We start from the raw sequence: 14,297 nt of genomic DNA, 5'->3' as shown, positions 1-14,297 counted from the left end.
TACATTATGGGTTGTTGTTTTTTTTTGCAGTTTTATCTAGAACAAGTGATGCTTAAACCTTTGTCTGATTCTTGTGAAACTATCCACACAACAGTTACCTAGGAGTTGACTTCAGTGATGTCACTGATGGGATGTTTCTAAAAATCCATCCACTGTAAAACGTCTTCTCCAGTTGTCCTGCATATGTATTCGCTAATGAAGCTGTGTGTTCTGAACCTGGTTCTCTACATTTCTGTATGAACCAGCTTAGAGGGCTAAAGACAGCTTGTGTTTAAATTGAGTGTAAGGTAATTTATGCTTCTAAAGTCATGGTCAGCATTTATTATTGTACTGTGCTGTAAACTTGTTCTGTGCCTAATCACATTATTTTATAGCTTTATCAAATCTGTACATTGTCTGTCGATAATGTTTCTGTAGTGCTTTTTCAGCCCTCAGCATGTGACCGCGCCGGTGGCGCTGTGGGTTAGGTTCCTGACTCCCATGTCACACGGTCTGTGGTTGAATCCCATGGAACTATGACTTTATTTTTTAACAAACATTTCTTTGAAAAAATGAAACGTTTCCCTTGGTCAGAGATTAAATAAAACCTCACTCGCACCAAACAAATTTATATTTCTAAATATCACAACATGATCGAATTTAAGTCTTTTTAATAACAATGAATAGTCACCTATGCGTTACAAAATAAACATTTCTATTGATTTGAATCGCGTTTTGATTTAAATCGTAAACGCGTGTTTAAATATATGTGTTTAAAGGCGATATACTGTATAAAAGAGCTGATTCTTCTGGAATGTGTTCCGCCTGGGATTCAAAATTATTTTTTTTTAATCGCGTATCTAAGGAAAATTGCAGTAGAACTTTGTTCATGCACAAACAGTGGCATGTTACATTATAATTTGGGTGTCTCCTCTTGCCAAAAAGTTCTAAATTGCATTTTGAGTGCGGTTTTTGACTTTTTCTAAATTGCAACCCATAAATAAAGTTGATACAGTTTAGACTTACTGTATTCTAAACTGTATTACAACAGCACATTGGACAATGCAACGTAAATTGCAAAAATGCACTTGGAATCTGTCCAAGCCCTACTACGAAAATTATTTAAACTGCGACACTTATCATTCATCTTTAAATAAACTTTATTTTATATAGTGTTTTAAGCGAATAGGTAATTAGATTGCTCATAAACCTAATCGCTTTTTCTACATAAACACAGCGTGATTGCTCTCTGAAAATGCTTTTTCTTTATATTTAGGCTCAGATTTCAACTATAGATCGTATTATTATAAACTTTCTTGGAAAAATGTCTTTTATGTAAACCATGTTTGCTATTCATTTATTTAGGGCTAAAATACGTTCATTGTCTTCCAATCGAGTCGAGTTGACATTGGAAGCTTGCCATGCCCGGACTGTTACACCAACGCATTAGCATGTTAAAGCGATTTCATTGAGGAGCCTAGCTACTAGTTAACACTGTACTTCCTACTTTGAAAATACCTGTGAAACCGGTTTAATTCATCACAGCCAGCACTCCGGCAGAGAGGGGGGTTGTACTCGTTAATGTCCGATGACATACAAGTGGAAAGATTACAGATTTTAATCGGCTTTTTTCTGAACCAGGGAAAATCTGATCATGTTTCTCTATAACAATAATAAAAAACTTTATTTTACATTATTTTACATATCCCGCTTACACATCGCACGACTTTAATAAATTTATTCTTTATTAATACTAAAAATACTACAGCAAAGAGGTCACTTGATTTTTGGAATAATTCCAAATAGCACAATGATCCACTGGCATCCCTGAAGTCTGTTTAGTCCATAATCTTCCAAATACAATCACTAAGCAATTATAAGAATTATACCATCCTATTTCTTTGTGATGTCCTGTAAAAACTAAACCTATTTTTATAAGGCTTTTACTCAAAAGATTTCCAAACACACAAAGCATTTGTGAAGTACTATAGTATTTCTAAAGGTTACTGGCACAACATCAATCATTAAAGCTTAACAATAAAGTTTAGATTGCTGACTATGGACTAACTACATTAACTAACTGCAATGCAACAGTATACATTTTACAAGTAATAATATCTGGTTGAATTCTTGCATTTGTAGCCAATTTAATGTGAGAGATTTTAAGTTTTACAGTAAGTCTAAACTGTATCAGCTTTATTTATGGGTTGCAATTTAGAAAAAGTCAAAAACCGCACTCAAAATGCAATTTAGAGCTTTCTGGCAAGAGGAGACACCCAAATTATAATGTAACATGCCACTGTTTGGGCATGAACAAAGTTCTACTGCAATTTTCCTTAGATACGCGATTAAAAAAAATAAATTTTTTGAATCCCCGGCGGAACACATTCCATAAGAATCAGCGCTTTTATACAGTATATCGCCTTTAAACACATATATTTAAACGCGTTTACAATTTAAATCGAAACGTGATTCAAATCAATATAAATGTTTATTTTGTAACGCATAGGTGACTATTCATTGTAATTAAAAAGACTTAAATTCGATCATGTTGTGATATTTAGAAATATAAATTTGTTTGGTGCGAGTGAGGTTTTATTTAATCTCTAACCAAGGGAAACGTTTCATTTTTTCAAAGAAATGTTTGTTAAAAAATAAAGTCATAGTTCCATGGGATTCAATCACAGACCGTGTGACATGGGAGTCAGGAACCTAACCCACAGCACCACCGGCGCAGTCACATGGTGGGTGCTGAAAAAGCACTACAGAAACATTATCGACAGACAATGTACAGATTTGGTAAAGCTATAAAATAATGTAATTAGGCACAGAACAAGTTTACAGCACAGTACAATAATAAATGCTGACCATGACTTTAGAAGCATAAATTACCTTACACTCAATTTAAACACAAGCTGTCTTTAGCCCTCTAAGCTGGTTCATACAGAAATGTAGAGAACCAGGCTCAGAACACACAGCTTCATTAGCGAATACATATGCAGGACAACTAGAGAAGACGTTTTACAGTGGATGGATTTTTAGAAACATCCCATCAGTGACATCACTGAAGTCAACTCCTAGGTAACTGTCGTGTGGATAGTTTCACAAGAATCAGACAAAGGTTTAAGCATCGCTTGTTCTAGATAAAACTGCAAAAAAAACAACAACCCATAATGTACTTCTTTGCGGCTCTGTTTTCCCAAATCATATATTCACAACGTGAAATTAGAAAATAATATTACGTAACCAAAATCCGCAATATGGAAACAGAACCTGTGTAAATGTTGACAGATGATTAACATTTTTACAAGACGAACTACAATATTTAAAAAATGACTTGTATGTACTTGATATCTCTAATCAATCCACTGCACTGCATTAAAACAAAACGAAAACAAAAATGCCCTGGGCATACCGTTTCGCGCTTCTTATCAGTTGCTCAAAAGTAATTTGACCGTATGAAATGCATAATATAAACCTAGAAACATATACGTGAGCAGTATTTATGTAGTATCGGTGTCAAGACATACCTCTCAAATACTGTAAATCAAGTTAAAAATATCTCAAGACCGATTCTGGTCATAATGAAACCATGTTTCGTGTATGTTTTCTTTAAAGTACCGAGACCAGCCATATACTGTATGTTTATGTTCCAAAATTAATATAATTTATGGCCTTCACACGCGTTGCAGTATGCTCCTATTCTTTTTATGCTTAGCTACTAAGATTTCCCTTCAGTGGTAAAATTCCATATGAATAATCAATACTACAATGGGCACAGTAAAGACGTTTACTGTAAATCTTTCTACGACAGACCAACGGACCACGAGTGCCCCTGTCGGTCAACCAATCATGTACCGCCGTACCCCGCGTCATCTTGCGTCACGATGCGCGACGCCGTAGCCAATTACCTCTGGTACGTGTCTGTATCACGCACTTTGAATGGCTGCATCTGTAACTGGTTCCTTTCTTCACCCCTCTGCTTTTCTTAATACCACCATCCATGTAATTGTGTTTTATCTTGTGTATTCTTTTTTATTTATTGTTGTTGTCATCCTGTAAAGCGCTTTGAGAAGCCACCTTTAAAGGCGCTATATAAAATAAAGTTTATTATTATTATAATAAACTACCTGTGCAGCCTTTTAAGAATGTGACATTCAGTATCTGTATAGAATACATTCTATTAAGTTAATAAATAAATAGAATACATTCTAATAGGTTAATTAGGTCTTACGCTTTGAAAATTGAAAAGTTCAATTCAGTCTCTTTGGTGTATGAAAATTGCAGCTCTGAAGGCAAATCCTCTGGTCTCTCATAATGCACATGTTTTGGAATGTTTTCTTCTGTAGCAGCCCATCTGTGTGAGAAACATTTAAAACAAGTGGTTAAGAGTGACTGGAACAATCCCATTACCAACCAGCTATCCCACATATCTTTTTAATATTTCTTTTATTCAATCCATCAGAGATTGATGGGACCAGGGAAACATCAGATGTGCTCCCACAGTTTCTCTTGTTAAGGAGAATTTGATCAGAAATGGTTCCCTGCTGGATAGAATTCTGAACAAATAAGCACAGCTGGTAAAAAGTGACATGACAGTAGCGGTCTCCCTTTATGATGTGTGATGTAACATCCTGATGTTCACAAAGTAATTCACAAATTGGTCTTTAGACTGGACTTAAAGTTCCTAAAAAAGTTCCTTTTTGTAGTATTCTTATTTTAGATATTAAGGGATTTGGGGTCAAATACTCAAATTCAACAAGGGGAAGTAATGGGCAAGGGAAAGGTCCCCAGCTGGGAGTCTTTCAGGGTGACTTGTTTGAGTTTGGGAAAGTTCTGGCAATCTAGAGCCAAATTAATGACATTATTAGTAAAGACAAATGAGTTTCACTTAAAGGTAATTTATGACCATGCTGTGACATTACATCCACTTTACTTCTGAAGATGCTCAGAAGTACAAAAATGAACTAGTAGAGTTTTAGAACAATGTTTTATGGACAGATATCCATGTTCCAAAGACAAGTGAGATCTACAAGTTAACTTTTACCACAACCATGGAAACAAGTGAAGAAAGAAAGGAACTGTAAGTTCTAAATGAACACTATATGATCTGTAAAGCATGGTGGAGGAAATGTCATTAATGGCCACCTCTTGAACTGACTCATTCATTTTTATTGATCATATAACTAATGATGGCAGCAGAAAAAATAATTCTGAAGATAAAAAAGTCCAAACACACAAAGAGTCTGCAGCACAATGGATTGAATGAATGTGAATGTGTGCTAGAACTTACGGCCACTTGAAATCACTGACGTGAACACAATGCTTTTTTAATTTCTAATTCTAGTCAAATGTATAACATGGAATGACCATGATTCAATATTTTCTAATTTTTTTTTCCAAGAAGCAATAGGAAACAAGTCCAAGTCTTGCTCATACTTGCTGGGAGTGTGCAACTGGGCAGTTTATTCTAGTCCTGTTTGAATTATCTGTATTTTACACCTACTGAATCAAGGTCCTCCGGCTCTCCAGCTCACTCTTTCTGTGTTTCTGCAGGATGTCAAGTTGATCTTCCTGTGGCTTCTTTGCTGGAAGACAGGGTAGAGGGGATTTTCATGTGTAAGATAAGTGAAGATGTAATGTAGCATTGTCAAAACTTTACTAACCCCTTACAATGATTTTGACTGTAAGGTGCTGGATTGGACTTTTTGATGTCTATGACATTGTGTATTGTTTGTGTAGAGACAAATTAAGATAATTGTTCTGTAAAAACCAGATGTTATTAACATTTTATTGTAATATATTTTTTAAAAATCAATAAGTTGTTCTTCATATCTTGTTTGTTTGGACCAGATTATAGTTTATTTGGCACTAATGTATGGTTTATTTTCACAGGGAAAAACATTACTTTCAAATGAAGGAATTAGGTTCACTTCAAATGTGGTCTAGTTTTAATGCAGGCAGTAAATGTATTTCATTTGACACAAATAATAAGCATATATTATCTTGTATAATATCTAGTGAGCAACATTTAAAAGCAAACATTATATTGTAACCTTCACAGCAAAGATGAAGTAAAGCCCAATTCTACTAGAAATTTTCTGGTGTGCAACCAGACAGAAAAAAGAACAGATACAGTATACTCTTTTTAGTTCCATCCATTCCTGTCTGCTTTATCCAGTACAGGGTCACAGAAATCTTTTCAAATTAATTCTTAATATGTTCTAATTAATCTTTTCCAAAGAATCCTAAAGAAAAAGAGGGGAAGGGATTCACACCTTCCATCACTGATGTGCACAGGTGCACAGCACAGTTGAATGAAGCAGAGTCTTAAGAAGGTTAGATTCTACAAACCCAGAGAGGAATGTATAACACCAGATTGACACCCCTACACTTGAAAACAGTAAAATGGGTTTTCAATGACCAATTAGTCAAGACCGTGTTTTAATATCTCATCTGAAAGACAGCATCACCACTCTTGGACATTAGTTTGAGAAACTCTGGGCTAATGGGTACAGAGACACCTACTAGTGTCTCTACACCAAATCAGGAGTTGCTTAGTTTCCTGATATTCCAGTCACCAGCACCAGTACTGACCAGGTCGAGACTTGTTTAGCATTTGCGATCTGACAACATCAGACTACAGGGTAGCAACTCTGATGCCACGTTGTAAGCTATTAGGGGTCCCTATATTATTATCCAAAGTGAAATGTAAGGAATATTCCAGTACCTACGTTTTTATGATTTATAAGTTAGTCACTGTTCCTTTATTAAAACAGAATCTTATGAGCTGTTAGCAGATATTTAATTAAATAAACATATCTGTATATTAACTTTACTGTTAATATGACATGCAACAGCTATGCAGCATAGAAAACAATAGATTATTTTTATCCTTAAAACCCAGAAATGTCTATTATTTTTAAGGAGGAATGAATACCTTTGGCCTCTCTCAGCTCAAGGCACTCTTTCTCCTTCAGCCATCTGTAACAAGGGAAGTTGTAGGTTTTCTCCTCAAACTCCACTGTCACCATCGAACAGAACCAGTCATCTCCGAGCAGATGAGGAGACTTTTCCAGCCTGATCAGCACAATGTCTCCCAGATGTTTTTTGCAACTTAAGTAGTGCACATCAGTCTGTAAGAAAACACACGTCTGTAAAAAAACACACATCGGAACCATATGTTTTTATTGTACTTTTTTGTTCTAATGTGGAGTCTTTCTCCAAGCTGGAATAGTAGTGAATCCTTTGTGTGGTTTTAAACTTTTCAGATTATTTTGACATCCTTTACAATGGATTGTTTCACATCTTAAAATACTAAAAGGGAAAGTTAGTATGATCATTTTTACACATCTTTCACATAAAATCCAAAAATCCTCACAGTCTTTGAATGTCCTCAGTATCAACAATGAAACATGAACCATGAAAAATTGGTCCAAAATAAATGTGTCAGCAATATGGAAACTACAAGGAAGTGAATTTAAGAATGTGACGGAGAATGGCACAAGATGGTCAACCATGTTGTTAAAGCTCATAACCTGCCTCCTTTTAAGAACTGGCTGGAAGGGATCCTCAGATTAAACCAAATGAGCTAAATTAATTAGCCTAATCTCATTTGTATTTTTTCTTCTGTCCTTGGTTTAATGTGAATACACAGTTTTGTCTTAATGGGTCATTTACTATTACTAAAGAAATGATAACACCAAGATTTACTGGAATGTTATGCTCATGATGCTTTACTGTACCCATAGTTCTTTAATGCCACCTTTTCATTTCCTTGAACACAAAACTAGGAAGTTTTCACTCTCAAATATGTAGAAAAAGCTAAATATTTATGCAGAGATAAACGACCTGCCTAAGCAGGTATAGAAGCTTCACTGACATGTAACAGCCTTGGGATGTTTCCTTTACAGGAAATTCCATGCCTTTGTGCTACAGGGCTGTATGACAATGTGTGAGAGAGTAAGAGCTCCCCAGTGCTGCATGTGATGTAACTCATTATCATATCTAAATATTTAAAAAGCTTTCTTTATTTTGTAAAAACATTTGTCTTAAAACTTTGATTTTTTTTATTTTTAGTTTTATTTTCTTAAATATTGTCTTTAAGCTGTCATATTGTTATTTTTAGAATTTAACTTTTTTCCATCCATTTATTGACTGTTTAACCCGATATCAGTGTCACGGGTGATCTGGATACTATGCAGCAAGCGACAGGCACAAGACAAGACACACTCTGTCAGGATCTCAGTCATTACCAGGGCACACAGACACACTCACACCAGGGCCATTCTTCCCAGAAGACAATTAAGCCACCAATATGTCTGGATTGTGGGGGGGAACCAGAGCACCCCGAGGAATCCCAGATCAACAGGGAGAGAACATACTGTACAAACGTCAACCTGATACTGTAGCACCCCAGGTCTGAAATTGAACAGGGCCCTCTTCTGCAAGGCAGCAAGCTAACCACTGTGCCACTGAGCAGCCCGGACTGTTTTTTTCCTTGTTTCATAATCGTTAGGAAGGTTTAATTGATTATTTATTTTATTTTTATTGCTTATTTTTTTTATTTATTTGATTATTGGCTTATTTATTTACTCTCTCTTCCCTTTTGCATTTCAATTTAGAGAATAGCCCATTTCAAAGGAAACCATTAAAATCACAAAATGAATTTTACACTAAGGTATTAAAAAAAAACTTTATTTGTCATTATACTTACTCGGGTGCATAGTATAGTGAAAAGTGTTTCTCATTAGTCACTCAGATCTTATATCTGGTTATTACCAAAACTCACAATTAGATGAAAGGTCTACCCTCAAATATTGTCATACAATATATGTGAATGTTGAAGCATATAGTTATTTTATGTTATACATAATATTTAAGATGTACCAGCATATTTTCTCAAAATAAACTTTGATTTTGGTAACACTGGACAATGGCCTAAACTGCACAGCAATGTGAAATATACAAACATTAAATTCCTGTTGTCTATTTTATGAATACATGTTACCATTTGCAGGAACAAATAGAGAACAAACATGATTCTTTAGTTTTGTGTTCATAGATACAATAGAATTTATTTAGATACTCACAGTTCCACGGACCAGATTTTGACCCCAGTTGTGCAGATTAAAGGTGTCACTTGTGTCATCAGTACCTATCAGGGTGATATAAACATTGTCATTGGTTCCAGCAAAAGCCATCTTGCCAGTGGTCACAGACACTTTGCAAGTAAATGACACCATTGTTTTAAATTTATTTTATGATTTACAGATTGTAAAGTTTTTTTCCTTTGTGTTCAGCAGAGAAGAGATATTAAGTCTCAGTTGTGGAACTTCACAGTACACGTGGGCCCTTAAATAGAGCTGCAGTTGAATCCTCCCTCTTTATGAGGACACCCATACACACCCACATACATACACAACTTTAGTAACTGGTTAATCACTCACACAAAAAGTAAACAATATTGCATATTAATTAGTTTAAGATTAGGTTTTAGTTTATTTTATTGTTAAGGCTAGGAATTGTATAATTTTCAAATGTTTTAGTGGAGTTCTGGTAACATTAAATCAGGATTTTCCAACTCCAGAGATCTGGGTCCAGAAACTAGGAACAGATGGTTTAATTTTTCTATTTATTCCTTAATTACAATAACTATTACTTTTTTTCCAGATATAATGCTGTTTGTAATAATAATAATAATAATAATAATAATAATAATAATTTTTTAAGCTCCTATCAAACCCAAGGATTCTGTTCATCTTGAATAAAGAAAAAATACAGGAAAAGTACAATAAGAGTAGAGTACAAAATCTATTTTTTCAATTCAATTTCATAGCTATAAAAAAATGATTTGAATATTCTGACTTAAGCACAACCTTAATGTTAACAATATTTGGCACATCTTTTACAAATGTCTCTTTCTATTATTTATCTGTACAGTCTATACAGTATCTCCCACACTAATAAATAATTTAATATATGTGGCTAACTCTAATTTTCTTTTACTAGACTGTTCTTTTTTTCATAATGCTCAGTGGTTCTACATGACCACAATTGGTATAACTAAAGATATAACAATATAAAATGTGATTCTTGGGATGAATTAGGCAGATATGTGCTGGATACAAGTGAGTTATATATGACAGAAGATTAAAATCATCTTAAAATAAATTTGTACTCTTTTGGAAGAGTCTCTTCAAGTTTATCTTTTAATCTGTCAAATACAGCATGTGTTGTTCCAGAAAAAGAATAAAACATAAACCATCTCTATCACAATCTGCAATCTTTCTGTCACATCACCGGTTCCAGCAGCAGGCCTGGATTTTTTCATCTTGTTTGAGGAAATAGATATGCAAAGGTGGTGTTTCTCACCCTGCGTGTGTAGGTGAGACCTAAACCTTTCAAAGTTTGTAACCCCAGTTTTCTCAAGATTCCCTTTCCTGGGAAACCTAGCTTGATAGATTCCCGCTTGGAAATCACAAACCCTTATACATACTGTAAATGATGTTTATTAACTCAATGTGGGATATGAGAGAGAGAGAGAACCTTACATAGTTTGGCTTATAGTAGTAGGATAAACCCTTTCTTTGTTGCTTTCTTTTGTTGATATGAACCACTCTACCGCTTTCTTTAACTTACCAGTGGTTCAATGTGGTAACAACCAAGTGTGCTGCCACACACCTCTCTAAAGCTCAGTCAGCTGAGTCAAGCTCAAACCTGATGGCTCTAGAACCACTCCTCTGGTCAGACTTTACTGAGTGATTTAATATTTGTCATAAATGTCATTAAAATAAATTATAGTAGATCATTAAGTGTCTCCCTCACCTAGCAAGAAAAGCATCTACTGCAGTTTTTAATTTGGCAACATGAGCAAAAAATTATATTTCCCTTTACCACACAATTTAAAGAATTCCATGAAGTAATGTCCACAGATATCCATACTGTATATCAACTATATAATTACAGTCTTTCTTGTAGACAGACTTCATCTAGATGTCATTACCTACTGTACACCACTAATTCGGAAACGATAATTAATCTGATATTAAAAATGTTTTAACTGTGTACACTGGGCCTCAATGGCAAATTGCAACATTTACAATTTAAATATATTGATTGAATATATTGCTGTTACGTCCCAGTGTGTGGTCTGTGTTTTTTTTGTTATGTTCCACACTGCTGACTCTTGATTGTTCTCCCTCCCTCATTGGCCCACCATTACACCACTGTTCCGTATGACATCATCATCAATCAGCCTCTCAGCCAATCAGAACTCATCTTATTCAGTATATAACATGGAGGTTTTCAGGCAGGAGAGGCCTTTTGTTTGACTTTGTTCCTGCTTGGTTTTGCTTTGCTTCATTTCGCTTTGGTTATAGCTTCAGTTCACTTTTGCTTCAGCTTTGTTGGTTTGTTGTTTTGTTTTGTGTGTGTGTGTTTTCGTATAGCTTCGGCTTTGTTGGCTTCTGTTTGTTTCTTTGTATTTTCGTTTTTTGTGTTTATTCTTGTTTGCCATTACCTTGCCCTAACGTGTTATATGTTTAACCTCTGTGTTCTTTTGAACCCTGTTCCTGTTGATTGCTCTCGTTTTCCATTATTTGTATTCCTAGTTCACTTGTGTTTTTGTGTATAAGGTTAGTTTAGGTTGTTGGGTACATTCTACACACTTAGTTGATTTTGTATTAGTCACACTAGTTTAGTACGGGTGAGTGCCGTTTGTCTTGTATGGTTTTGGGTAGTCAGTGGAGGTTAGCTAGGGTGTTGAAGACGCCGAAGACCGTTTTGGGTTTTCTTTTGTAGACAGGTTAGCTTTACCTCACTTTCCTAGTCAGCTCCATTTTGTTTGTTATTTACATTTCTTTGGCACCACTCTAGTCACCCTGTGTGTTATTCTCTCCAATCCAGTCACATATTCTTCTTAAAATCATCACTTTTGCACTGACCCTTGTTGTCACACTTCCTTGTCCCTCACCAGAGCCCACCTGCTTCCAAAAGAATTATCCTAAATGTTACACCCCTTTACCCCTAGACACTTGGGGTCGTAACAGTTGCAGACTTGTATCAGCTTCTATGCAACATATAGTATAGTCAATAGTATATGACAAAGTCATTCAAATCACAACTCAAAACTTTTATTTACAATGTGTTTAAAGCCAGTATCTATAATATGTCTTTGTAACCAAAATCTAAAATGAATTATCTTTCTAATTGCCCTTAGTACACAATTGCTAATAATTCTGTATACTGTAATAAACACAACAATAATTCTGCTATTGTTATACAGTTTTGTGACACATCGCATTTGGAGCTGTGGTGGCAACTTGGTAACAACATCCTGTCTCAACAATGTAATCATTGTATTTAATACAATTGTTTGTTGCTAGCATACAGTACATACAGTACAGTATGATTAGCACATGGAAGCACTATTGGGTTAATAAACATTTAATACTGTACTGATTTGTCTGATAATCACACACAGATATGATATTTTTCATTTTTGTGCAAGGTAAATTGCAATATTAACAATTTCAGTTGTAGTCACTCCATGAAAGTCATTGTGTTCTAACAATTTCCATGAAACCAGGCACATAAAAAAAACAATGTCCAATCCAGGTGCCATTCATGGCATATAAACAACCCCTGTACAGCCACATTGCATTTTAAAACAGCAGCTAGGATATGCATTTTATATGTTTAAATAACATACAGTATGTTGTAACAGAAGAAATAAGGTTCTTGATCCCGAGATGAAGTAAAACAGATGAGTTTATTGCATGCAAGGAACAATAAAGCCGAAGTCTTGTTTCCCGCAAGAAACAACAAAACCGAAGTATTGTTCAACGTACTGTTACAAACTTTTGGGTTATATAGTGTTTTCTTCTCCGTTTCTGACGTCACTCGGTCTGATGGTAAAGAGGGGGGTTCATGGTATTTGGCCAGTTTACGATGTTCTGGACAAATGGTCAGTTTAACATTACACCCAGGGGGGTTCCTAGCTTGCATCTGCAATCCTTATCAGTTAACCCCCTTTCCTGCCATAAACCCCAGCTTGTGACTTAGAAGTCTAAACCCCCTACAGAAAGGATTAAATTCAAACCCCCGTCTTCACAACTTTCTTCATTCCCCCCTTATAAAATATGGCATACGTCAGTGTAGCCTATTTTTATACATACAATGTCAGGGCAGATATTTCCTTTCTTGGCGAACAGGTATGTATTGCCATGTCATTGTACGTTCCACGGTTATAGCAAGATGTGATACATGTTTTTGTGAACGTGATGATTACAATTATACATATAAACAATACTATTCCTACAGATAAACACTATAAAAAGGTTCCACCCCAGGCCCCAAACACAGACTTTACCCAAGACCCAGTTCCCCAATTTTCATTATAATAGTCCTGATATTTCTGTCCCTCATTGTAAATGTGTTGGGCCAGATCTGAGATGTGCTCAGAATTATCAGGAATATATGTGCAGCATTCAGTGCCAATTACTGCACAAGTTCCTCCTTGGGCCGCCAGTACATAATCTAAAGCTAGTCGGTTCTGCATGGCCACTGTTCTGAGGGCTACCATCTCATCATTAACAGCCTTCAGACTAGATGAGGTAGAATTTGCTAATTCTTCTAAAGTCGAGGCCATTTGAATTAACTCTCGACTCAGAAAGTTCATGCCGGCTTGTGGAAATATTATACCTAAATAATATTCCCAATCAGCCAATTTTCTTTGTGGTCTGTGGTTAGGTCCGAAGGGGCTGTGGATTTGAACACGGATATGAGGAACCACATATCCTAAATAACATGAGCCAGACCACTGGGCTGGCAACCATGGGTAGGCTCGTTTTCCACAAATGAAAGATGTTCCGTTTGGCGCTCCCCATGCCTCTGAAAATAAGAAGCTTATACCGAATTGTGGGGTGTGCCGATCCCATCCTGGAATTTGGAAGGTAGAGGTGGATATATTTGCAGCGATGGTAAGGTTGCAACGACTCCATCCAACCAAGTGCAGACCATTAGTGTGCTGAAAACATATGTTTCCCTCACGTTCCTTATTTAGAGTCAGGTATGGTGGTGTATGGCTTCTGTTATATTTAGGAGCGTAAGAGCCTGTGAAACTCGTGGGCTCTAAGCCTCGCTCCTGTAGATATTGAAATGTTGTGCAGGTTAAAGTCGTGTTATGGCAGCCCCCATAGTTTGTCATATTAAAATCTCCTAAATTATCCCTCCAAATGATCATGCCTATGACTTCCTCGAGACGCCAAGGAATGGCTCCCATAGGAAGTCCTCCCTGCACATATTTGGGTAATGCG

The 14,297-nt window shown here is 35.8% G+C and overlaps 1 protein-coding gene across 2 annotated transcripts in view; it reads right to left on the bottom strand.

Annotated features, from left to right (window-relative positions):
- LOC148647985 (polyunsaturated fatty acid lipoxygenase ALOX8-like) overlaps nucleotides 1–9,319 on the bottom strand; it is a 47,807-nt gene extending 38,488 nt beyond the window's left edge. The window contains exons 1-4 of one of the 2 annotated variants that reach the window (XM_088607471.1): nucleotides 9,072–9,319; nucleotides 6,920–7,115; nucleotides 5,486–5,567; nucleotides 4,214–4,336 (exon numbers count right to left, since the gene is read on the bottom strand). In XM_088607471.1, the coding sequence (XP_088463597.1) occupies nucleotides 4,214–4,336; nucleotides 5,486–5,567; nucleotides 6,920–7,115; nucleotides 9,072–9,224 (554 nt within the window). In that variant the 5' untranslated portion in view covers nucleotides 9,225–9,319. The remainder of the gene's footprint in view (nucleotides 1–4,213; nucleotides 4,337–5,485; nucleotides 5,568–6,919; nucleotides 7,116–9,071) is intronic. The other variant, XM_088607470.1, reaches the window with a different exon arrangement.
- Nucleotides 9,320–14,297: the final 4,978 nt, after the last annotated feature.

This window comes from Lepisosteus platostomus, chromosome 15 (genome assembly GCF_059453375.1).
Source record: "Lepisosteus platostomus isolate fLepPlt1 chromosome 15, fLepPlt1.hap1, whole genome shotgun sequence".
Lineage (NCBI taxonomy): Eukaryota > Metazoa > Chordata > Actinopteri > Semionotiformes > Lepisosteidae > Lepisosteus > Lepisosteus platostomus.
Note: the sequence above shows the minus strand (reverse complement) of the source record. Positions and strands in the feature narration are given on the sequence as shown.